Here is a 26,344-nt window from a genome sequence, read left to right on the forward strand (position 1 = left end):
AATTTCTCAGTTGTCAGTTAAGTATCTTCCTTTACACATAAAAATTTATTTCATGAGATTTTTCAAAGTTCCATCTTCTTTTTCTTTCCGTTTTCTTCATTTGAAGGGAAGAAATTTATATAATTTTTGATAATTTCATTCTTGTCCTGAGCCTTTTGATTATTAACCTTTCAATACAGGGATTTTTTTTCCTTTTTAATTTCTTTATTCAAAATCTAGCTCACTCAAATCCCAGTGAAAAAGACTGTATTTTTATGGTGTTTATCAGAAGATATCAGAGCAATTTTATTTATAAAATAAGTAAGCTCCATTTTACAGATTAGGCTGATACCCAGTGATTTTCTGCACTTGATGTTTTGAGAATCTTGTTTCTCATATCGTGTTAGGCTGATTTCTACGTTCTAGAATTTTAGTAAAGTTCGTTGAATTGCTGATGAAAAGAGAGGGTAAAAAACAGAAGTTGCCCTTTTTTCAAGTTTTAAATTGCTTCTAATTTCATCTGCTACGCAGCACTGTTGCAGCTCTGCTTTACGAGATTCAAAGTATTGTTTTTCATTGTTTTTGCTTGTTAGAGGTAAGCATTTAAAAATGGGAACTTTGCTTACCAGAAGATTCTACATGACTTTTTATGTGCTACAGATGACAATTCCATATATATGAGAGAAAACTGAAGATTTGAAATTGTCTCCTGGGAAGGGTGAGGGTGTTGGGGTTTTGCTTTGTTTTTGTTGCAGAACTGTGGGTTAAAACATTGTTCCGTACATGACAGTTTAAGTAACAGCAAAAAACTTCAATCACAAATGTGTATTTAATTTATAAAGCACTTTTTAAGGCCAGGTCACTTAATGCTTAGTTTCTGCTCATACATATTTAGACTGTTCGGAAGGCTCGTGTTATCTTTTGGTAGCAGCAAAGGACTCTTATCTGTCTGTTAGATGAAGAACTTGTTTTCAAAGTTGTGGGTTTTTTTTCTGTTATATGCATATTATTGAAATGCTTATGATACAAAGAAGGCTCTAATGTCTTTTTGCTGATGTGATCAGAAAAACAATTAAGTAGCCAAAAAGCTCAAAGAATAAACAGTTCCTAATAAAGAGGGCAAGTTTACTTAACTGTTTCATCTCATCTAGTCTCAGTTTATCTTGCTTGACGCAACCCCACATACTTTGTATTTTTATAGTTGCGTAGTAGTTCCCTTAGTTTGACCTATCACAATTTTCTTCTGCGTGTTGGGTAGAAGTTTCACACTATGGTTTACAGATTAAAATCACTTCAAAAAGTCTTTTTTTTTTTTTTTTGCCCCCTGATGATGTGCGTTTGGAGGGGAGTGATCTGTGCAAGCAGCAGAAGCCTGACTGATGTTTCCTGTTGTCGGTGTGTCAGGCCTGACACACAATAAAAGCTTGAACGTAATGTAGGCTTCCTTCTTTGAGGACTTTTGCAACCCAGCTGGCCAACGGGAAATCCTTAAGCCACTTCATGTGAAAAAGCGGCATGAAGACCAGAGGAGGTGCGGTGTGGTCATTCCCTCTCTAGCTTGTGAACAGTTTTTACTTTAAGTAATGGAAGAAAAATTGAGGAGAGATCTGTCCTGTAAGACAGCCGGTGCGTTCAGGGGCTGTAGGGCAGCCACGTGAGCACGAGAGCTGTGTTTGCAGGGTCATGGGGAGAGGGAGAGGGTGGCTGCAGCGTGCAGACCGGGGAGTCCCTGGTCTGGCTGGAGGGACAGGGTGGAGGAGTTGGGGGACGGCTACAGGGCTGCCTTGGAGTTACATTGCAGCCAGGATTCACAGCTGGGAAAGAAGTAAGCAGGGTGCATCACCCTGTGCTCTGGTTTCCTATGTCTATAGGGAAAAATAGCCTGTTTGACTGAGAAAAATCCCCAAACTACGAATTCCTGGAAACTAGAAGAGAGTACACTGCAGAAGTATTGCTAAGTGTTTGCTCTGTTTTTCTGTTCCCCCTCTGATTCGATGGTGACTGCTGAAGGAGGCAGGGCAGGGGGCAATGGCCGGTCCCGTGACCTAGGGTGCTGATCTCACGTTCCTCCGAAACAAAGAGGTGCTCTTGCCAATGCCACCAGCTAACCAGTAGCTAACAGGGCAAAGGACATGTACCCTATTCCCAGCATCTCGCTCTGGAAACTGAAAGCGAAGTGTACTGCCATCGTGCGCCACCCACGTCAGCCTTCATTTAGCCGTAACGGAGAAGAGAGGCTGCAAAGCTGCTCTTCAGTGGGGTGTGAGACCAGGCCCCCGGCAGGCTTAGAGGGGAAATGGGAATGAGGGGAAGCAGTAAGGGTTGGATGGGGTGGAAGGAGGGACAACGTGCGAAGGTCTTGCTCTGTGACATCAGGGAGAGGAAGAAAGTAGGGGATTTGGTCATGTGGAGGCTTCCAAAGGCGATACCAGTCATGTGGGAAAAAGTCACGCCTCTGATATAGCACACTGAAATATACACGTATTTCTCCAAATGTGCCAAAAAAGGAACGGTTCTTCCCACCCAGGCTGCTCACCCACCTCTTCTTGTACTGCCAGCAATGTCATAGCAATCACGTGTTAGGTACTGTTCCAGACTTCCTGCTTACCGTTGGTTTGAAGCCATGTATATCAGGTTTTCACATGTTTGTAGACGTGACATATCATAGACGGGGAAGTTTTTAAAACGAAACCAAAGCATTTATAACCAGAATAAGGAGGAGGACACAGGCGTCGTGTGTTGTGTGCTCTTCAGAGCCTGTGGTGACTCAGAGAAGGCACGTAACTTGCCTGAGATGGCACAGGTGGTTGGCAGGGAAGGGGCGTGAGCCTCCCGTGGCCAGACAGAGGGACAGGAGGCTCACCGGGGCTGGCAAAGAGCTGAGGCCACGTGGTTTCTGACCTGGTTGGAATGGGGCTTCTTGTGCTCATCCCATGGCTTAACGCTGCCTCCCCAATTAGCAAGGTATTACCTAACTTCTAACGTTAGCTGTCGCACAATACAGGACCGATGTATTTGAAATCGAGGGAATGTTTTATTGTCTCCCTGAATCGGGATCTTTGAGTCTTTCCTGAAATGTTAATTCACGGCAGTGCTTGTCACCCAGACCTGAACTCTCACGTAAGGTAGCCTAGCTTGTCTCTGGGCAGTGACTATCTAAAATCCTGTCCAAATTACTGTGTCCTCCCTCACTGTTGGTCTTACAAGCCTCTCATGGGCATATTCAATAGCCTTTTGGGGTGAAATAAGCCGGTCTGCTCTGTGAGTCTGTCAGGGCGAATCGCACAGGACCTTCTCTGCCTGGAATGGGAGAGCGGGATATGCGGGAGGACGCTAGAGAATGAGTGAGTTATTTTGTATGAGCCCCAGATGGAGAGTGAGCACATCACTAAACCCAGGTGGAAGTACAACATGCCCTCCCTCACATCCTGACTGTGTCAGCCTGCGTGGGCTTAATAGATTAGTGAATCCTTAGTGAATGTGGCCAGAAGAGGGCTTTGAGGCACTGAAAGAGAGTCTGGGATGACTCTCAAATGAAAAACATAAGCCACAATGTAATAGTCTCGGTGGTGGTTTGTTTTCTAACTCCTGGGTAGTTGCCTTTTGAAACCAGATGGCACGAACACCACTGGATGAAGCTCTTTTACTTGGAGTTCATTTTAGAATGAAATTCAGTTGATGATGTAGATGTTGGTAACTCTTAGGCTGGCTTAAAACTATCCTTCAGAGGATGATTTTTTTCACCCTAAATGTTCTCTTAAATCTGATTATTTTTTTACTGTGTCACAAAAGCATCCAGAGGAGTAAACTTTTACTGGGATAGAACAGTCCATCTCAAGTCACTTCTTCCTGCAACATGGAAAATTTAGCAGGCTGTATGGTCTGACAGCAAGGCCATGCTATGGTACTCAGCGTTCCCTGGTACAGCCATCTGTTAAAATTTTTGTCCAGTCCCTCCGCTTCTTATCCTCTCCCTTCCCTGGCTCACTCTGAAAATAGACAAGTGCTTTTCGCCCAGTGCCCTCATGCTTGGGCTCTCCGTATGAGCCTGTTATTTTTTGGTGTAGCTTGATGCGGGGCTCTCCTTTTTCACTCTAAATCTCTGCTGCAGTTTTTTTTGCGATGACTGGGACTAGTTGTATGACAAGCACTATTGCTCTCCCACAGCGTGGCAGCCAGCTCTGAAGGATCTCACAAAAGACCTTCCAGGTGGGACATGCCCGTTGGAGTTCAGCGGGTGAGAGGCATGGCAAAAGTACCTGCAGTGAAAGAATGACGACAAATTCACAGGTTCCCCACCCCCCACCCCGGCTGTGCCATCCTGCGCTCAGTTCTTTCCACTCCTTCCTACCCTCTGGTTTTCCCTGGGCCATGTGAGTCACGCTTTCCACTCCCGCCTGCCCTCCTTCTCTGCCTGAGTCAGCTTCTCTCAGGGAATTGTTGCTTGCTGCTGGCGAGGCAGCTATTTTCGTCTTAGCTGTTTCTTCCTTCCAATGGTTTCTTCTCATTCTGCTCCACCTTTATCGCTGTTGCCTTGTGTATTTGTATTATTATTATTATTATTTGCTTCTGCTGTGTCTCGATTTTGCCTTTGCTTTGCTAAGTAAAAAATAGAAATAAAAAGTTACTTCAAGGAAAAAAGATACTGTCTTGGAAATCCAATGAAAAACATTCAAGAGCTCCAGTAAAAAGCAGATACTGCACTTATTTTACATTGTTGTAAAGTGTGTCCAGTATATGTGTATCTTCCAATTCCAACAATTTCATATCCACCATTTGAAATGTAGGCTTTTTACATCAACAAATTCCTCCATGCAACAAATATTGCTACAACTAGGCATTTTGATTTCTGACCGAAGTCACAACTTTTCTTCCTGGACCGCCAGACGTGGCCAGCTGTTTGGCCATGGCGTTGTTACTCTGCCCTTCCCCCCATTTGGGTTTTGCCCTATTTGGACTTTCCTTTCCTTTGGAGCAGGGATTGCCCATTTGCACAGGTGAGTGGTACTCAGGAGGGTGCATTTACAGCTGATAACACTTGTCCCCATGGCTTTAGGAGACAGAGCACCTGAGCTGCCCTGATTCAAGAGACAGCAACACCTGGGGAGAAAGGGTTGGAGAAGCTGGATGAGGTGAGTGGTGCTCCAGGTGCTGCTCCTACTGCCGCTGATGTTGGGCCACCCGTGTCCCTCTGGGGCTGCAGCCTTCCCTCTTTGCAAGGAGAGGTCTTGGTACCTTGTGAAGGCCCCCAGAAGCCTCTGAGGTCCCCAGTATCAGCACACTTTGCTCCACAGTTGCTGCAGGAGAGAGCGGGGCCAGGGTCTGGCCGGGCACTGCCCTGCCATGCGTTAGACAAGACTGAGGGCACCACCGGCCTTCAGCGAGCGAGCAATCAAATACCAGCCCCGGCTGGAACAAACTGCCCTTGTTTCAAAGAAAAGTACTGAGCCCATCGAGATTACCAGTTGAACATGTTCCAGTGATATAATACATCTGCGAACAGGAAGATGGAGCCCACGCAGTGTTTCCTGCCTGCAGGGGGAAGGTTTCAAAATGATCGCCTTTGGGAAGGAGACATTCTCTCCTACCTCCCTCCTGCAGCTTGCTGAGGCAGGGCAAGGGTGGGGGTAAACTCTGAGGGGGGTTGGTTTGTTTTTAACATCTACGTTGCAGTGCAGAAGGCACTAGGGATGCAACGAGCAGGGCGATCAGTGGTTCAGTGCTTTTACCTTGTTGGCTCCAGCCTCCAGGAACCGTATGCGTTAACTGTGCTTGGGAAGGGGCAGGGAAAGGCACTGAAGCCAGGGGGTGTTTGCTCTGAGAACATCGGGGTGTCCTGTCTTTGCTTGCCATAGTTGATAAGCGTAGTGCATCTTGGCCACTGCTGAAAGGAGAAGAAAAGGATCTGCTCACCTTTGAGGAAAATCCTGGAAACTTCTTCCATGCTGAAGGTTGTTGTATCAACTGAAGCAGGTGACATCTGATACATCTATGACAAAGGAGAGTACTTCCTCTCCCCCACCCCCCCCCTTATTTTTTTTTACTGTTTCCCCCATTTTAATCAGGCTTCTGGACGTCTGGAGCTTTCATGCTAAGTGACAGTAGCCTCTGTGAAACTCATCCTGACCTTTCTGAGGGCCAAATCCCACTGAACTCCAGACAGTTGCCAAGGAGAGGTGTTTGCCCTGCTCTACCTCTGTTTATTTTTTTTTTTTTTTTTTTTTTACTCTGTGGGACACTGTATCTCTCTCGCTTCCTGTGGGACCGCTATGCAGGCACCTGCTTGTCCGGTAGTGCCCAAGCAGCTTGGCTGTGTGTAGGTACACAGGCAGCGCTGCAGGCAGCAGGTAGGCAGGCAAGGAGGAGAACCTGACCCTGTCAGGAAAGAAACCCCGCTGCGTTGTACGCTGCAGGTTTCTCTTCGCCCCATTGTTGCCCAGCCCTTTTTCATTGTTTTTGCCGCGGAACTCGCATCAGCATCTTCTAGACCCTTTTTTGGCAGCGTTACGCCAGGCTGGGGTTTCCTGCCAGCCTCTCTGGCAGGGGAATGTCCCCACCAGGGCTTACCCCGCCTGGGAAATTCCACTGCACAGAAAAAGTCCAGGGAGCCACACTCACACCACCCTCTTCCTCCACCCTGCCGCTTCCTCTCACATGTCATAACATCCCCCACGGTGAACCAGCGCTGAAAGATAAATGATGTGTGATCCACTGCAATAAAGAGCCCTGTGGGCACTCAGCCTGGAGCTGTAATAAACTTGGTGGGGGGAGGGTTGCTTAAGGTATCTTTTTTTTTTTTTTTTTTAAACATATATGGGGTTTTTCTCTGTGACCAGAAAGACAGAGTAAGCAGGACTTTTGTGAGGGGGGGGGGAAAATTCCTCGCTGCTGCTTCTCTGTTTCATATCATTAAACCTCAGAGGAACTCTTCAATCATTCACAGAGACGTGGCCATAAGGGACGATCCATTCCCAGTGGGGAGCAAAGAACTGGCTTGTTTTCCATGGAGCTAATTCTAACTTCACTCCTCTGACATGAAGGTACACTATTACCATTTTATTTGCTTTATTGCTTAAACCCTGTCATTGATTGGAACGATATTGGCTTCTCATTATTTTTTTACTTCTAATAGCGTTGCGAGTGGCTCATGCTGTAATTGTCTGTGCATGTTTTGGGGTTGGGTACAGAAGCGTGGCTGGCTTTTAGTAAGGTAATGGGTAGTAACCAATATTGAAGGAAATCGCAATGAACGGTGGGATTTTTGAAAGCCCACAGTAGATCTGGAGGTAAAATACCTCTAAATAGTGTAGCTGTTTTGTGCAAATCTCTCTGAAACAATATTCTTTTTTTTTTTTTTTTCCCACGGGGAGGATGTAGTAGCTTTCCAGAGTTTAAATGGATGGATGGATGGTTGGGTGGGTGGATGGATGGATGGAAAGCTAAACTCCAAGAGCACTGAATGGAAGAAACATTGTTAGTGGAAGCGGGTGTTTTGTATAATCTTGATTAGTTTCTTCCCTGGCACCTCATCAGTAATTTTAGAATAGCAGAGCATCATCCGCATACGAGCCTGCCAGCTTCAACAGGACAGGAGTAAAGTGCAGTGTGAGACAACACAAGGAAACGTATATAAAAATAGGGATCTACACCTACTTTCTTGTAATTTACCAGAATATCTGTGGGAATTAAAAGAACTAAGTTTAATGAACTTAAACATCACTTTAAAATTTGTTATGTTAAGGGGTTTATTAAACCAAACCATAAGCTGCTTTTCATCGCCTGGTGAGGGTTTCTCTGGCTTACCACATGAGGTCGATTATGCAGCACCCCGGTTCATTACCCGTGCCTGTTTCTGGCAGGCAGGGAAGAGGCAGCTCAGCACTGAGCTTCTTGCAGAGGATGAAAAGTGGTCTGGATTTTAGAGCACGCCCCCCCCCCCCCCCCCCCTCCAAATCTGGGGGCATGTTTGTACCATGGTGTCATCGGAGACTTGTCCGTGGCTGGGGATGGGTAGCTTGCAAGTACTTTAGATGGAAACCAGGTATTTTCAGCTGGGACATCGTAGCCTGCCTGGAGACACATGGAGGGCAGAGATAGGGTGATACTCTGGGCTCAGACCAGGTGACCAGCGGTCAAGGAAAATATCACCTAGGCACATTGGGAAGAAGGCCATACTTCTGCTGCAAACAAAACTCTGGTATCAGCTTGGTTCCTGAGGCAAGTGATTTTGCCGCGTTAGACCTTTTATTGACTTTCTTTACAACGAGCCACGTGCTTCCCGTTGTGTTTAGTGGCAGTGGATAGGAGGAGGGGGTGTGTGGGGAGGAAATGCCCTCTGCCCCTGGGTGCTGAGGGCCGCAGCCCTGCACCCTGCCCTGCCTACATCAAAGCCCTGCTGCCACCCCACATGCGGTGGTTGGGATATCATCATCATCATCCAATGTCTGCTGGAAATGGGCTTCCAGCAGCTCTCCTGGGCACTGGGAAGCTTCCCTTCCCACCCCTGAGCAGCGTGGTGGCAGGCACAGCCCCGTCCCAGCCTTCGGCTCTCCCTCCTGCCGCAGTCCAGGTGGCCGGGCCTGGCCTTGCTTCCAGCCCCGGGCTTTCAGGGGCAGGAGGACTCAATCCTGAGGGTGCTGCTGAGAAACGTCCCCCGTGACTTTTCGCGTTTACGGTCACAAGCTCCTGAGACAAAAACGTGCGAGGTAGAAACAAGAGCTTGCCTTTGCTCTTGCTTTCTTCTGAAGAAATTGGCAGGAAATGAAAAGGAAACTCGAACATCCATGGGCCGGCTTCTGTGAAGAGCAGTGTCCTGTCAGACAGGATGCGTCTGGCTTCGGTCCGTGTCTTTCCCCAGCTGAGATCTGGAGGAGGGAGCCAACGCCTGGGAACAGAGCTCCGCACCGTGCCCCACCAAATCAAAGAGTTTATTTCCAACTTTTTTGATGCTTTATGCTAACTCGTGCTGCGCAATTTACGTATTACCGCGAATTTGTCATTACTGTCATGGATTTCTTTCTGAATGTGTAGCAACTGGCTGTTAAGTCTGTAGAAGCCAGAAAGAACATAGTATTAGTATCCTTTCCATGATATTAAGATCCTTTATGCAGACATAGGGCATCTGTGGTTGAGACTTACATGGCAGTAAATTCTGACCCATAGATGGAGCGATGTTGTCCCAGTTGTCCCAGCACTCATTTAACTGAAGTTAAAACCTGCCCTAGTATATGCAATTCACCCCAAGCACCAGGAAAGCTTTTGTACTGCTGCTTGGAAGCAACCTGACATCTCCCCTACCGTAATAAGATTTTGTTTGGCTGCCTTAGTTTAGGTGCTTTTTTAAATGAGAAAATTTCCTGTTTATTGAATTTTTGTCTGACTAATGGAGGACAGCTCTACAGCTGAGTTTCAGGACTTTCCCAAGGTCAGCCAGCCATGTGTTTTGAAAGCTGGAATTTCTCTAGTGAATGGAATTATGAATTGAAGGCATTTAAATTCTGTAAGCTGGAAAACACAGTGAAATAAGATCAAGACATAAGAGGAGGGCATTCCCTTCAATGATCTTTGCAGTGTTAATGTGGTACAAGTGTCTTTTACTGTGGTTGTCTTCTTTCTGCCTGGGCTTTCCTGCAGCCGATCTGCACCCTTGAGCGGAGGGTGTGCTCACAGGCTGTGTGGGATTGTGCAAATCAATGCTGAGGCTTCCTGCAGGTGTTGAACCCGATCCTGCCATGCAACCACAGCACGGCTGATCTGCACCCGTGCTGCCAGTGTGCCTGGGATTTCTGGACTGGTCAGCCCAGTTAGATCTGCTGTCCAGTAGGTGTGACTGATTTGCCGTGTCCAAGAAGTGGGTAAATTTTAAAAAACACCCTGGGCAATGTTTTTGAGTGGAAAAACACATGTTGGGAAAGCCTGGATGTATGTCAACCTTAACCTTAGATAGGTTATCCATTACTAAACATAAATTGAGAGACTAGAAAAACAGGGTCCTGGGTAGATTGCCGTTTGAAAAATCATATTTTTCTGCGTTAGTCTGATTGTAATAAAGCAGTTTTTCCTCTTGTTCCTGTACTAAAGAGTTGAGTGGTGATACTGCATTCGGACAGCTCTGCAGTCCCTGCTAGAAAGTGATTTTGTTTTACAGGTGGTTGGAGAGTTTTTTGTTTGTGTTGGGTAGGAAGACTGAAATGGAAGTCCACCAGAACTGTGGCTACAGCACGGGCTCCTTCTCCTATCTGACATCAGAAAATAGAATCATAGAATGGTCTGGGCTGGAAGGGACCTTAAAGATCATCTTGTTCCAAACGCCCTGCCATGGACAGGGACACCTCCCACTACACTGGATCCATCCAGCCTGGTCTTGAACACTTCCAGGGAACTGTGAATGTGGGATCAGAATGAGAGGTTTTAACACGGGTTGGTCGCTCAAGTTAGGAGGAAAAACGTCTTCAGCATGGGTCACAAGGAAAACTGATACTTACCCCTTTAGACCTCCACTGAGACTCCTTACCAGCACTGAGAAACTGTGCTAACTCCCTTCCTAAACTGGAATATCGTAATGAGAAAAAAATTTCGAGAAAAAAAAAATATTTACCTCATCTATGTACACACAATATCCTTTACAGGTGACATATGACGTTGCCCTTTGCTATGGGGAAATGGCCTTCTGCTCCGTGTTTACACACTGTGACATCAGTGGTGCGTGTATTTCTTAGCCATGCCTTCCTACTGCAAGGCGCTAATGAACTAGTGAGATACATAAGTTTATGAGAAAACATGACTAACCAGGGCCCTGAGTACGTTGAGAGGAATGTCCACAAGCACAAGGTGTATGTACAGGGAAACTGTTTACTTGTACAGAAATGAGATACACTTAGACAGCTTTGTAGCGCTTGCTGGGTTTGAGGTTTCTTTTGTTCCATACTGATCTCAGATGCTTTATATACACAGTGTGAAAGGATCTGCTTAGTAGCAACCCACTCTATTTATTTATTTATAAATATCAAACAACCTGGGAGGAAAAAAGCAGAATTGAGGGCATTCTTTGGATCAAAGGAGCAAGCCCCAAAAGATGTATGTTAAATGAACAGTCTGAGTTTTCCTTTAATATGAAGAATTATACATGCCCCCTTTTGAAGTTCAGGCTAATCCCAGAATGTCAGTCTTGGAGACCAACGTCTGGGAAGAATGTGGCAATACGAGTATAGCAAAGAGGGAAGAAACACTGACTCCTCTGTACTGGCTTTTAGAGCAAAAATGTGTCATGGACCACTTCCAACCTGCTGATGTGTGGTCTCCTGAACCGTTAAAGCAAACGTAGGTATTGATCCTGAACGGTCTCCAGGAGTGGAATAGTTACGAAGCTTTTACCTCTGTTTTTCTCGATGCTATTCTATAAGCAAACCGAGCGTTATGCGGGATGGCTCGGGGTTTGCGTGGTGGGTGGAAATGCTGCTTGGGTACAGAGACAGGGTGGTGGTGGTGTTCGCATGCCGCGACGCACAGGCAGCAGCAGCAGGTTAATTACACCCATCGGAGAATAAGGAGCATTCAACATCCATACAGCAAATATTCACTTGTGTTAAGCAACTGGATTGTAAACTACCATTTTTATTTCCAGTTTAAGAAATACCACAAAGGTTATACCGCTCCAGAAATGTGTTGCGAAACCAAGTGCTTGTTGCTAGTAGTTTGTGCTCTGCCGCCTTACCTAGAGGCTGACCCGTGTCCTGGGCTGCTGCACAGGAGGCAGACCGAAGAGAGATGTTTATTCTGCTCCATACCCGCTGAGCCGTGGTCTGCTCTGAGTGCTGGCAAGCTCCTCACTTGTGGTTATGTGCCTGGCAAAGTGACTACGTGCAGCTCTACAGGGAAGGCAAAGCTCCACTTTCTGAGCTTGTTTTATTTATTTATGTATGTATTTAGTTAGTTAGTTAGTAAAAACCTACATATATAGCATATATATGTATGCTATATATAGCTATATATATATATGTATACTTTCTCTCTATTTCTCTATATATCTATCTAGATATGTATTTTTTTTATATATATATATATATATATATATATATATATAAACTGGGGTTACAGCATTCACCCCAGTATGTGCGCCAGGGACCAAGCAGCATACTGATGCTGTAAAGGCTAGCCCTTTCTTTATAGCAGACCAGCCACATCCATACAGTGTGACAATCCTTTGCCTTGGTCGCTTCTGAGCCCCACGTGGCCTCCCCAAGACGCATCTTCTGTTTGTTTGGTTGGGTTTTTTTCTTTCAACCTGTCACATGTGTGACCTGGAGCTACGGCTTCCAGGGGATTTTCTGAGGGGGAAGTGAAGGTAGAATGACTTCTTGGAGAGTAAGCTAACAGCGAGGGAGACAACCGTCAGAGTCTTGCCCATGCTGCCTCTAGGGAGCAGCCCTAGAGCAAACCATGCCCAGGCTTCACCCAAAGGAGGTAGTTTCTCTCACCAGTGACCCCAGAATTGAGCTCACGTTAAGAGCACTGTTACCAATTCTGAGACCAGGACGTGAGGGTGAACTGTGAGGCCGCATCATTTGACCATAGAGAGGTAGGGACAAGTTATGTCAGGGATCAGATCGGTGGTGATTACTTACACTCGAAGCTATAGGGATGGCATGGGCTGTTGGGAGGATGTGTTTACAAGCACGCACAAATCTCTGCCCAAGCTTTGCAGCACAAACTTTTCCAAGCTGAGAGTGCTCGACCTGTCTGCCTGGTACCCCCTCTGCTGCCTGATGCCGTGCGTGGGCTTTGCCAGTCTGATCCCAGGCGGTTGTGCTGGAGGTTTCCTTTCAGCTGCCTTGCTGTCCCTTCACAGGATGGCCCAGGAGTCGTCTCCTGCCCCGCGGCATTGCAGCTCGGGCTGCAAACCTCCTGTCAGAAAGGATAAACCAGAGATGGCTGAAAGCCAGGCGGCAAAATGTCTCCCTCAGTCTGAATTTGTGCTGTCATTATCAAAATGCTGCTCTCAGTATGAGGGTCCAGATATGAGAGAAAGTCTCATGGTTACAATTAAAAAGGGTGTTGGAAGCGTGGAAGTCTGTTTTAACAAAAAAAACAACTCAAAACACTGAGCAGGGTCCTTGATTTTGCTTTGACATAGGGCAATGGCTCACCTGTTTCCGTGTAACGAGGACACAGTCCCTGGAGGCCTGATGCAGAGGGAAGCCCAGCACAGCAGGTCCAGTGCACCTTTTCCTGGTGCTGGCTCTGAACAGGGCAGCAGAAGGCAGACACATGACTGTGCTGAGCCTAGACGCTTTGTTGGTGGTAAAAGTCTAAGGTGTTAACTTTCAACCCTCCTGACTTTTGTGATGGGACCCCTACCCAGCAAGTGCAAGCTTTGACACAGCAGAATTTTTTTGTGTTCTTGTCTGATTTTCCAGATCCCATCAAAGCAGCTCGGGTGTGTGCACAAGTCACACGCTCAAAAGCAGCGATCAAAGCTGTTTCAGTGATCAAGTATAGTGATATAACCTAAACCAAGGCTGATTAGCTTTCACAGAATCACAGAGAAGGGACCTCTGGAGACCATCTAGTCCAACCCCCCTGCCAGAGCAGGGTCACCTAGAGCAGGTTGCACAGGAACGCGTCCAGGCGGGTTTGGAATGTCTCCAGAGTTGGAGACTCCACCACCTCCCTGGGCAGCCTGTTCCAGTGCTCTGTCACCCTCAAAGTAAAGAAGTTCCTCCTCATGTTGAGGTGGAAATGAGCTTTAATTCCACAATACTTGCCCAGGCTGTGTTCTGAAGAGAAGGAAGGAGCAGGGTTTTTGGAAACAAATGCGTTTTGTTTCTGATTTTTGCAGTGGTCCGAGATACCAAGATAGGCACATCTCACTGTTTCCTGGAGTATGTAAGAAAGGTTTCAGGACAAATGTTGCTAATACCGGCCGCTAGTTGGCATTATTGATCCATCCCAGTAAATGGAGGTGGTGCAATAAAAACCTGGGAGGGCAGCGCTGGGGGAGCTGAGGCATCCTCCTCCTCCTCCTCCGTGCTGGCTTCGCAGCCTTCTCCAGCTCTGGAGGTTGATGGTTGCCCTGTGCTACAGCCTGGCCAAAGCGGGCTGGAACCGCCTGGACACCACAGGCCTGCTGCACCTTCCCAGCCCACCCTCCCTTTCCCCTGGTTTGTTGCTGTCTGTACGGGCTGCGCTGGGTTTCCCATCAGGAGAAGAGGTGACAAGCGCTTTTGGTCACCGCCCTGCCCAGGAGGAACTTTCTTAGGCTGAAGACACCTCACGGGGTTTGGGTCACCGCAGATGTTACGTAGTGTTTGGGCCAAAATCCAAATGCTCAAGGTCTGCAGCATTAATAATTACAATTTGTAGATGTAGCAATAATTTACCAGTAACTCGCATGGAAGTGCTTTGAGAGCAGAAGGCTGCTGGGAGCCAGCTCATCTTGTGCAACCGATGGGTGTGTGTATTTTTGAAAGAGCCTTTTGTTACAGAGCTCGGTGGAATTAGACTTGTCTTAATCTGCTTTGACTGGGAGTAGATTTATGCCAGAAGACCTGAGAAATAAGATGCAGCTGATGAAACACGTACGAGTTGAGGTATCAGAGTGTTGCCTGAAGTGGATTCTGCTTGGTAAAAGGAGAGCAAGTCAGCCTTCGGGAAAGTAGAAACTTTGGAATAGAAGAGAAAAAGAAATTCCACACCCTCTTTAAGACAAAAACCTCATTAAATTGTTTCGTAGAATAGTTTCCATTCATACATAGAGACTAATCTTCAATTAAATCGTTACTGAATGGCAAGGGTAAAGGTGCTGTCTGTCCCTGCCTGCGTGTGGTTTAGGGACCTTCCATGACACAGTAGGACTACAATGAGAGAAACGCACTTTCGGTTTGAAATCCACTTTTAATCTTGACGTTTTTAAGGGAACTGCAGGCAACTATGATGCCAAATCTGATTTTCGGGATTATAGACTTCTCAGATTCACGTTACCATTTGCTCGTTAAAAGGCAAGATCCATTTGCTGCAGCAGTTTGGGACCCTCCCGGCTAGATTAAAAAAATGACTGGCTTTCTGGGCTACTTGGCAGGGATGCGGACGCAAAGGTTGATCAAGTCGGATCCGCTTTTGGAAAGCTGGGTTGTAGGCCCTCCCGTCAGCCACCAACGGTGCAAAGAGTGTTCGGGGGCTGAAGGATTTCTGAGCAGCAAGTTCTTTTCAAAGAGGAAATACTTAAAAGCGTCTACCTAAGGCTAAGGTATTGTAACTGAGCTCTGAGGCTTGAAGAACAACCATCTCCTTGCGTGTTTAAAACATACAGCCTGATTTAACAAATCATCACTTGCATAAAGAGGTTTGTTGAATGAGGGAGAAGGTGCACTTGGGAGATAGCTGCTGATGAGGGAGCAAGCGAGTTTTTACCTTTATTAGACTGTGCTATTTCTGGCACTACTCAGCATCTGATTTGATTTTATGGGTTACATTTGCAAATTTTACTGTGACTGCATAAATTCAATCTATGGTGTAAAAAAAACAGTCCTTGGAGTAGAAAACTGCCTAGCTAATTCCCAGTGAAACCCTTCCTTCACCTGACAGTGGAAGAAATATTTGAATAATATAAAGTAATTCCCTCCTGCCTCCTCATGGGCTGATTAATATAATTTCATGTTGCACCTGTCCCATGTTTTTTAATACAGTTAAAACATGTATAATAATCTAAATTATAGACCTCCAATTTGCATAATAGACTTTAGAAATACCATGTTGTTTTACTACATATTTTGGGGGCAGCCGCGGTGCTAAAAACATCCCAATCGCAACCTCGTGGACAAAAAAGCTCGCTCGTATTTTACAAGATGGTTACCTCAATGGAAACGAGGAAAGCAGAAATATTTGTTTGCAAAGTAGAAATCTGAGAAGTCTCCCCTGCGAATATTGGTAATAGCTCAGTAGTGATGTTAACAGTAATAGCAGGCACATGGTTTCGCCCGCTTTTTGTTTCGGCGTCGTGTTGCTTACCCGCTTCTTCCCGCCGGCCTCGACCGAGAGGCTTTGCCACCGCAGTGTGGTGCAACCTAAAAACAAAATAACTTCTGTGTCTGCCCCCTGCCTACTACCCGCTCCGATAACAGGGGAAGAGAGATGACTCATCTCTATCGTGAGTAACCACTCACGTTCCCCTTCTCTCTGGATCCTGCCCACTTGACGTGCACGACCAAAAAAAAATCCCCATCCTCCCAAACCAGGCTCCCCGGAGCCGAGGCCTGGGAGGAGCAGGGCAAATGCTCCCGCGCTGTCACACCTGGGGTGAGGGGTAAGTGCGTGTGGGGATGTGAGCCTGTATTAGCAGCGGCGGGGGACCAAGGGTGGTGCTTGTGGTTTCCACCTCTACAGCCGCACAAGAGGGTGGAAATTTGGGGTTGCAATTTGGTGTTGCGAGTGGGGGCTGCAAAACCTGCGGGACGCCTCTGGGGATAACCTTGGAGGACAGGGTGCAAGGTGGCATCCCATCCTACCCCATCCTCCCCATCCCACCCCATCCCCGTCATCATTCTCATCCCACCCCATTATTCCCATCCCCATCATCCTCTCCTCATCCCACCCCAAACCCATACCCATTGTCCTCATCCCACCCCAAACCCATCCCCATCATTCCCATCCCACCCGATCATCCCCCTCCAAATCCTCTCCATCCTCTCCATCACACCCCAATCCCATCCCCATCATCTCCATCCCCATCATTCTCATCCCACCCCATTACCCCCAACCCCATCATCCTCTCCTCATCCCACCCCAAACCCATACCCATTGTCCTCATCCCACCCCAAACCCATCCTCATCATCCCCTTCCCCATCCTCCCCATCCCGCCCCATCATCCCCATCCTCATCGTTTTCATCCCACCCCATCATCCTCATCCTCACCATCCCCATCCCACCCCGCTGCCCGGGCTGGGGGAGCGGGTCGATACCGCCGGCCCCGCCCCTCGCCCCGCCCCTCGCCCCGCCCCGCGCGCGGCCACGTCCCACCGCCCTTACGGGAAGCGCGGCCCCGCCCCGCCCCGGCCGCGAGCGGGGGGGAGGGGGGGCGGGGGCGGAGCCTCTATAAGAGCCGCCGGCGGCGCTGTCGCCCCCCACTCCCGCCGCGCCGCCCGCTCAGCCCTGGCAGTGTCTGCTGCCGCTCCGCCGCCCGCCGCCCTCTTCCTCCGCCGCCGCCCGCCGCCCCGCGGCACCGCCATGATCGTGGAGAGCAGCCGGGACGCGGCGCCCGATGGCGTCGACGGCGGTGGGGGCGGCGGCGCCCTCAGCAGCCCCATCAACCTCGCCTACTTCTACGGGGCCTCGCCCCACTCCAGCGAGGGCAGCTGCTCGCCGGCCCACTCCGCCCCGGGGTCGCCGGGCTCCGACTCGGACCTCTCGGTGAGCAGCCGCGGCGGCGGCCGGAGGGACCCCCGGGGCGGTGCCCGCCCCGCGCTGCAAGGTACGGCGAGCCCCGGCCGCGGCGGTCCCGGTCCCCTGCGCCCGGCGCGGGGGGAGGGCGCGGAGCCGCGGTTCCCGCGCCCTCCCCTATCGATCGCGGACCCTTTTGGGCTTAAAACGCTGCGAAGCGGTGAAAAAGGAGGAGCTCGGCGTCGGGCGGGAGCGCGTCGGCGGCGCTGGGTGCCCGGCGCCGGGAGCGGCATCGGGCCGGGGCGGGGGGGGGCGGGTCTCCGGGCGAGGCCCTGAGGCGGCGAACCGGGGGGGGCATAGGGGGGCTTCGCCTCGGCTCTTCTCGGCGAGACCGGGCATTGAGGTTGTTTTCCATCAGTGTTTTTTTTATTTTATTATTATTATTTGTTTATTTATTCCTTAAGCCGCCAGCTCCGTTGTCGCTTAAATCCGTGTTTTGTTTTCGTGTCCCGACAGTTGAACAGCACATGGCGGGGGGGAAGCAGCACAGAGGACCTTTCCAAGGGGTCCGCGTGAAGAACTCGGTGAAGGAGCTCCTGCTGCACTTCAGGAGCAGCAAGCAGATGTCCTCGGGCCCCGCCGCGGAGGAAGGCAAGGTAACCTGCATTTTTCAGCACTGACATAAGTGCTTTTCGTGGTTCCTGAAGCTGGCAAAAAGGAGGAGGGGAAAAAAAAAAAATATATATTAAAAAAAAAAAAGGCATGCGATAACGCTAGAAACGAGCTTGCTGCCTTATCTGATGTGGATGGAGTCAGTGTTTTTCCTTTTCAATGCGTAGTGGAAGAACAGAGCTGGGAAGAAATTAGCAAGAAGGTTTACGGCGGGAGGAGGAGGAGGCACCTAAAAGCATTCTTACTAAGCTTTATTTTCTAAAGGGAGTTTGGATAAAGATAAGTTTGTGTTATGAAACCTCAGAAACTCCCTGTTAGCTGGAGTGAGGTCATTCATTGTGAGAGTTGGGGAATCTTCTCAGAAGAGAAGTTTGTCATGCTGTTGTGCTCCTCCGTGCAGAGCACATGATATAAAGGCGTACCCCTCCAGTCTGAAAAGATAGAAACAGGGGAAAAAAAAAAAAAAAGAAATTATGGGAAGAATAAAGGGGATTTTGTTCACGGCATTGAAGAAGTATAAAATTGGCTGGCTTGTTTATTTTTAAGAAAAAAAAACAATAATCCTCAGACCTCAGTAAGGAACAGTGTCTTTCTCTAGATTTTCTTGAGTTTTGTGGTATTGTAACAAATAGCTTAAAAAGCCTTAAGAAAAATGGTGGTTCTCATTTAAGTTCCATAAAAGTCTTTCCATTTTCTAACCTTAATTAAAAGCAATTAAATTAGGGTTAGACAATCATGTACTAGAATTATTCTAAGGTATATTCTATGTTTATAGAAGCATGTCTCTGCTTCTTTCTTCTTTTTTTTCTTTTTTTTTTTTTTTCTCCCCTAAAATAACATTATAATAATGGAACAATCTGGATTTTTCTCAAAAGGCACAAGGAGGATTGGTGAATTACGAGCAGTACACAGGTAAAAAAAAGCCCTTTCTTTTAAACACCCTTCGATAAGACTTTAAAAGTCGATTGTGAGAGTAACCTCCAAGTGGATTCTAAATTTATTTTGTTTTCAGCAGAGCTGAAGAGTGTACTAGGTCACAGTGGCAAAAGAAAGGCTCCCGAGCTCCTTTCTGATGGACCTTCTTTCAAACGGCAAGCTAATATTCACCCACACCTCCTGGTAAGCTTGCAGTAATTTTTTCTGTGCCTTTATTTTTCAGTTTGCTTTGTGTGATCAGAAACTGCCAGATACAATTATACCTCTAACTTTCTGGGGCTTGTTTTGATTTTTCTTTTCTTTCTTTTTTTTCTTCCCCCCCCTCCCGACAGACACCACCCCAGACCCCAACTTCTATGGATAACATGGAGGAGACGCATAAAAACGACCCAAAGCATGACAGCAGTTCTGACCTGCTTCAGAACATTATAAACATCAAGAATGAGTCAAGCCCCGTTTCTCTGAACACAGTGCAGGTTAGCTGGTTGCACACCGTCCCCAGTCACGGCTCGCCCGGAGAGCAGTACCAGGACAGCCCAGGAACACAGGCTTTCTCCCCATCCCAGAAGTACCAGGCGTTCCCAGATCACACCTCCCAGCACATGCTCGATCCACCGCAGCATTACCAGTTTCCTCCGTCGCAGAACCAGGATTTGTCACAGAGCTACCCTTCGGATGCCTCCCTGGACTACAGGCCATTTGCTTCCAGTGACCAGTCTCCTGGCTACCAGCAGAACACCTTTGAGAACCACGAGCTGCAGTACTGCCCATCACAGAGCTTCTCCTCCCTCTTGAATGACTCCGAAGGCTCAGAGGGCATCTCTGCTCCCCTCCAGCCCATGACCCACCCGCAGGCTGATGTTGGCCCCCATGCTCCGAACTTCAGCTTGCTTTCCAATAACATCTGTGGTAGTCTGGAGCGTAGTGCCTCTTTGGCGACTTTGAATGTCTCTCTGCCTGACCAAAACATCACCAGAAACACGACGCAGCTGGGCAAGTCGTTTTTTCAGTGGCAAGTGGAGCAGGAGGAAAACAAGCTGGCGAACATCTCTCAAGACCAGTTCCTTGCAAAAGACGCGGATGGAGACACGTGAGTGCTGTTTGTTTCTGTGCTTCTGATGTGGAAGGCTGGGGAATATTTCTGTGGGGGTTTTGGTGGACCATGGGGTTGTTAATGGATGCTGTTTATTAGGGTTTGTGTGTCACGAGTGCAGTAGTTTCGCTAGTCAAATGAAACCCATGGTCATGCTGACGGGCTGCGATGCACAGAGTTGCAGCAGACTGGGTAGATAAGGTATTTGTCTAATTTCAGGTACTTATTGTTAGACTTTTATCTAGTAAATGGGGAGAAAAAGATTGTAATTTAGATGCTTTAAATTGCCCTGGGAAGAAGGTGCCTGTAATTCTGTCTTAGTCACCCAGAGGACGTCTGAAGCTGGCAGTGTAACACCACTCCCATGTGTTTGGATCTCTGTAATGACTTGAGCCCCAGCTTTGCGTGGTGGTGTAACTCTGTGTTTCCCCTCTTTCCTGCAGCTTCCTTCACATTGCGGTTGCCCAGGGCCGACGAGCTCTCTCCTATGTCCTTGCGAGGAAGATGGCTGCCCTGCACATGCTGGATATTAAAGAGCACAACGGCCAGGTGAGGTTCTCAAAAAAATCTTCGCACCCGCTTTGCGCACCTGAGTGCTTCTGCATGTCTGGACCTTGAGGAAGATGTGGTGAAATGCTTATTTAATATTAACCCCAAGATTTAGCCTGCATACTAATATTAACCTTGAGCTATTAATACTTCTTGGGATCACCTTGAGCTGGTAAAACTATGTGCTCTGCCTCATTTGTCCTGGCTTCCTGGTATTCATAATCACTGCTAAATAATACCAGGTAGCTAGGCTTTTTATTTGTTTTAGTCGCTCTTTCCTGTTCGGGGTCAGATGACTAATAGTTTAAATTTTCTTCTTGATGTTTGCAGAGTGCTTTCCAGGTGGCTGTGGCTGCCAATCAGCATCTCATTGTGCAGGACCTGGTTAGCTTGGGGGCTCAAGTCAACACCACCGACTGCTGGGGCAGAACGCCGTTGCACGTTTGCGCTGAGAAGGGGCATGCCCAGGTCCTCCAGGTGAGAACCCGTCAGGCGCAGCTCTGCCCTGAGCGTTAACGCTTGTACTTGGTATTAGTTGTCTTGGGGAAACTCTGAAAACACTGCTCCTCCCTTTGTCCTTCTCTCTGTGTAGCCTCGTGAGCATGTCTCAGGGCTCTGCAGTAACCGGCTTAATGTGAGACTGAATTTCAGATTATTCTCACCAGTGTTTTAGAGTAATTTGGTGGGATCCTCTAGTCTACGAAAACAATTAAATATTAAGTATCTTCTTAATGCCGTTATTTATTGCAACTTGGTTGCAGTAAGGCTGTTTACAAACTTAAGTAAGCAATATGTGGTTTGGATAAGACCTAAATGCATACCTGTTCCCACTTTTGTAGGCGATCCAAAAGGGAGCCATGGGAAGCAATCAGTATGTGGACCTCGAGGCAACAAACTATGATGGTGAGTAGTCAAGAGTTGATAATTTACAGAGTTACTGGATGTTACAGTGTTTTACGGCTGCTGGTGTGGAGGTTGTCCTGGGTTGAGAAGCAATAAAAATGGAGCATATCTTTGCCAGGTTAAAATTTGCAATTACAATTGAAATTACATTACAATTGGCATATCTGTCAGATAAAAACATGGTTAGTCTGTGCCTGTCAGGGCCTCTTCCCTCTTACATGCAATCGCTGTGTTTGGCATGGAGAGTGTAGGTGGTAACAGGCTGTTGTTAAAAACATGTGAGTTGCCAGTGATACATTGGTGGATGTAGAAGCCACAATTTCTGACACCAGAGAGCTGTTTTAATTGAATCGCTTCCCATATAACAGCTCTTTCTAAAGTACAGTGGGGGCGGGGGGGGGGAGGAGGAGGAGGGAAGTATTAGAAATTGATTCTTTTATTATCTGCTGTCTGAGAGCTCACAGTAGGTTGCTACTTAATTCCTCTGGCGATGGACAGCCCAAATCCCAAGCCATTCAAGAGCAATCACTGTCACTTAGAAATGTGGAACCGTCCCTGGGCTTAACAGGGAGAGAAGTTCCTTTATCCATCCTTCAAACCAAGCAGCCAGTCAATACTTCTGTATTGCATTTGTTCATTAATGACAGTTACTTTTTTTTTTTTTTAACATTAAGGTTTGACGGCATTGCACTGTGCTGTTCTGGCCCATAATGCTGTGCTGCATGAGCTGCAAAACAGCCAGCCACCTCACTCCCCTGAGGTCCAGGAGCTGCTGCTGAGAAACAAGAGCCTGGTAGAAACCATCAAGACTCTAATACAAATGGGAGCATCTGTTGAAGCGAAAGTAAGTATACGGGCTTTGTGTGAAGTGCCAGATCCAGAGAGAATGTGGAAGCAGAACATGTCCCTTTCTCCCACACCACGTCTTAGCTTTATTACAAAGGAAGTAGACTAATTTGAAAGCTTCCCTACAGCTTAATTTACCCCAAGTGGAATGAGAATGTTGCATTTATTCAGAACAAGGTATTATCAATGCAAATGGAACCATAGGGAAAGAGGGAGGTGACAGTCTAATTTCTGGATTAAGAATGGTGCTACGCTGGCTGCAGCTGGTTGTGTCTTAAAAGTAAGAATATGTTTGGAATGCTCTGAGGTATCTGTAGGAATATGGTGCTGATGATACCTTGTTCTTGAACTGCAAACTTTAATTAAAAACTGCTTCCCTGTCTAGTTTAGGTCTGTGCTGGGCCAGATCGTTACTTAGTATGACATTTGATATTTTGGCTTTGTAAGCTTACTGCCAAATGAGATCTGGTCCATTGTTTGTTAGGGATTCATATTAAAATGTGTATTCGGATTGGCTTTCAGTGAATTGTAGTGTAAATATGTTTGTTCAACACTCTGCAGTTACTCTGCTTTCTGTTTTATTTGTCTGCGTGTTTGCCCTGGGTAAGGTGAAGCACCCGCAGGGAAGACTAACAGTTTCTTTTTTGCTAGGATCGCAAAAGTGGTCGCTCAGCTTTACACTTGGCAGCAGAAGAAGCGAACTTAGAGCTCATTCGTCTCTTTTTGGAGCTGCCCAACTGCCTCTCTTTCGTTAATGCAAAGGTACCGTGATTTTTCCGTAATGCAGATACAATCTGGGATGTGCATGTGTATGGCACCGCGGTGTCCGGAGACGCATGCTCCTGGCTTTTCCTCATGGAATTACTTTTTCTTCTCCAGGCTTACAATGGCAACACAGCACTCCACGTGGCTGCCAGCCTGCAGTATCGGGTGAGTCAGTTGGATGCTGTGCGCCTGCTAATGCGAAAGGGAGCTGATCCGAGTGCCAGAAACTTGGAGAATGAGCAGCCAGTTCATCTGGTTCCTGATGGCCTTGTAGGAGAACAGGTAAAAAAAGAAACCAAACAACCCTTTCCTCTGGTCCCTTCTGTCCCCATCTTCACAAAAGCCTTATTCCTCTCCTAAAGTTGCTTTTGGATTTTGAGTTCCATCTTGTAGGGAAGAGATTTAGCAATTTTATTTAGAGATTAGAGATTTAGAGCATTTAAGAGATTTGCCTTTTTTTTTTTTCATGGATCTTTGGTTTTAATGTCAGGATCAGGCAGAATATACAAAGACCTGAAACTTTAGGTTTCACTTGTAGCTTTTGGTTTTTTTCCATCTCAAAAGCTTTTTCCTGCCAAGCGGGGTTGTTTTTTTTTTTTTTTTTTTTCCCTTTGTAACCCTGCAACATACTGGAGTTAATATTCCTTCTCTTGTTCATGTCAGCATGGCCTGAGATCATGCTTTTATTGCTCTTGTAATAATTAGTAATGACAGTTCTCTGGCCTGAATAACAGATGAAGAAAATCCCTTTTTCCTAGGAGCTGTACAAATACATGATGAAAAAGGGGACTGTTGATCTAAGAAGCTAGTAACTTAAGCAACTGAGTGATTCTGTTCCCTTTCATTGGTTCAAATGCTGTAAAATTGGATCAATTCTGGTGTAACTGAACCTAGGCTCAGATAAATGAGGAATGCAGAACTGGGTCTAGGGTGTGGTGTTTTTTTTTATTATTTTAGATTATGACTCACTTTAGGATGATGAATACTGATGTTTTGTCTTTTTCTATTCTCCAGATAAGACGTATCCTAAAAGGGAAGGCGATTCAGCAGAGAGCGTCGCCGTTTTAAGCTCCATGTTTCTTGGAGTCCAGCAACTCACACTCACTGTCAGTCAGGCAGTCCTAATGTATCTGTAAATAGACCATTTGCCTGGTGTGGGCAAATGTTAGTTGTTTCTATGAAACAAAAGTATTTTGTTCACTATCATATAGTGGGTTATATAAGAGTGAAAAAACCCAAACAAACAACAAAACAAACCAACCAAAACCCAACAATCAAATTTCTCTGAGAAAAATGGGAATGTTTCATTCCCAGGTATGTGGAACATTTGCCTGGATACCTGGATTTCATAGCTACGGCAAGACTGATGTTATTTAAACAGCCATGCAGATAACTTCTGGACAAGAAGAATTCTACAGGAAATCTTTTTTATTGGAGAGGGCTGATACATGTCAACATTGCAGAGGTTTTTTTTTGTTGTGTTTTTAAAAACACTTAAATATTAAGTGCAAGAGAAATAAAATATTTTTGAAGTTGAACATTTATTTATGTAACTATGTAGCTTTCTTCCAGTATCTAGTGCAGGATTGTATATAATCACTGGCATTATTGTACAGCTGTATAGTTCTAAGAATTTATTGGTCGCTTGGGGAATGAACTGAAGAAACAAGTTCCTTGATCTTGAACTTGCAAATTGCATATAGAGTTTTAATACTATACCGGTGCAAATTGGGTAAATTCTGTTGTTTTGAAAGACTGAAGACCAAAAGGAAAGTTAAGATAGATTGTCCCTAGCACTGATTTCTGCATGCTTTTGGAGTTGTTAATAAAACGTGAAAAGCCATGCTTCTTCAGGGGACTGTATCAGTTTTTCTTGTACCTAGTAGAGGTTTGTCTTCTGATAGGGCGGTAGTTTGAGGGAGAAAGATCATGACTCTTATATTGTATATAACTTTGTTGTACTTTAAGGAATATGATCCTGATTCAGTGAAAGTATTTAGCATGTACTTAACTGTTGATGCATGCTGAAATTGCTCCATGTTAATTGTAATACTTCAATATGTGTAAGCCCCACTACTGTCAGTAGGACTTAAGCACATGCGTAAGTAGTTTGCTGAATTGGGCTCTAGTTAATTCTAGAGACTTAGTATTTTTCACCTTCTAAGCAGAGTTAGTCCATTTATGGTTTTACCTTATAGGTATAGTGGCTAGCCAAGTAATATTTGAAGTTAGTGTATTTCTATTTTTTAATAATTATGGGTATTAATGCAAAATGTATACTAGTGATGCTGTATACTTGTATTGTGTTGGAGAAAACTTCATCCTCCTGTCGCTTTCGGAACGATCCATGCTGGGCTGTAATCCAGTAATATGTTCTCTGTATGGTCTTTGCTCTTAAAACTCTTTTTGCCTCACATGCAACTGTCTGCCGTAACTGTTTAATTAGTCTGATTTTGCTGTTTTGACAAAGTATGTCTTGTGGACAAGTTAAGTGGAAAAAATCTGATACGCAGAGGCCTAGTTATGATATTTTTCTTGAAGGGTCTCATGTAACTTGTGTTCGAATAAACATGCTAATTAAATTTTGGTGGTTACTGTCTATGATACAAATAACGATGATGAAGTCAAGCTTTGAGATAAAACTGATCTTGCACAGTAGGTGCAAAGGTGCATTTGTTAAGGATGAAAAGAAGTCTGTCCACCCCACTGTTTATGCTTTCTCTTGTTTGATGCTGGTTTTGGAGCTGGTGCTTGGGTGTTTTGGGTCATGCACCATGCAGCTGTATTGCCTGTGTATTTAGTAGATGCGCCCCAAATAGAACTGATGGTCACCAGGTTGTCCAAAGTGCAGGTTGTACCCGTATACTTGAAAGAATGATAGCAGTTCTGATAAAGTCATGTTTTCCCCATGACTTCCTTGCCTTGGTCCTCAATTCTTACAGCTCAGGCCGGTCACCTTAGCATAGGTGAAAGTCTGCATGAGCAAAGGAGGCTATGCACATGGGGAAAGACTCTCCGTGCTTCGCAAATAAAAAGATGGGCTCTGAGCTGGCCATGACCTTTCAGGAGGAAGAACTGTCATCACAAACTGCCCTTGCTGAGCACTGAGCTGGTGAGATGGCAACAGTCAAGAAAAGCAAGTGATGCATTCACATAGGAAAGGAACTGAAGGAAAAGAGCGCTTCTATGCTATGTATAAACCTGTTGTCCACCCCTGCCTTACTGCT

At 46.4% G+C, this 26,344-nt stretch overlaps 1 protein-coding gene across 6 annotated transcripts; it reads left to right on the forward strand.

Annotated features, from left to right (window-relative positions):
* The first annotated feature begins 5,792 nt into the window (after positions 1-5,792).
* NFKBIZ (NFKB inhibitor zeta) lies at positions 5,793-25,697 on the forward strand. 6 transcript variants are annotated; one of them, XM_074596404.1, is made up of 12 exons: positions 17,089-17,444; positions 17,870-18,009; positions 18,901-18,937; positions 19,038-19,144; positions 19,294-20,051; positions 20,498-20,603; positions 20,934-21,080; positions 21,443-21,506; positions 22,181-22,350; positions 23,004-23,114; positions 23,232-23,399; positions 24,132-25,697. In XM_074596404.1, the coding sequence occupies exons 1-12, from the start codon at positions 17,201-17,203 to the stop codon at positions 24,183-24,185; spliced, it is 2,106 nt and encodes a 701-aa protein (XP_074452505.1). In that variant the 5' UTR covers positions 17,089-17,200; the 3' UTR covers positions 24,186-25,697. The 6 variants fall into 6 exon arrangements, with proteins under 6 accessions (XP_074452527.1, XP_074452487.1, XP_074452495.1 ...); XM_074596415.1 differs by having other exon boundaries at positions 19,041-19,144; XM_074596426.1 differs by lacking the exon at positions 17,089-17,444 and adding an exon at positions 5,793-7,019 and having other exon boundaries at positions 23,232-25,697.
* Positions 25,698-26,344: the final 647 nt, after the last annotated feature.

The sequence above is a fragment of the Larus michahellis genome, chromosome 1 (genome assembly GCF_964199755.1).
Source record: "Larus michahellis chromosome 1, bLarMic1.1, whole genome shotgun sequence".
Taxonomy (NCBI): Eukaryota; Metazoa; Chordata; class Aves; order Charadriiformes; family Laridae; genus Larus; species Larus michahellis.

Coding starts and splice junctions, on each gene's coding strand:
- NFKBIZ (XM_074596386.1), top strand. CDS start 17,201: ATGATCGTGGAGAGCAGCCGGGACGCGGCGCCCGATGGCGTCGACGGC. Junction 19,145..19,293: donor ATATTCACCCACACCTCCTG/GTAAGCTTGCAG, acceptor CCCTCCCGACAG/ACACCACCCCAGACCCCAAC. Junction 22,351..23,003: donor GAGCATCTGTTGAAGCGAAA/GTAAGTATACGG, acceptor CTTTTTTGCTAG/GATCGCAAAAGTGGTCGCTC.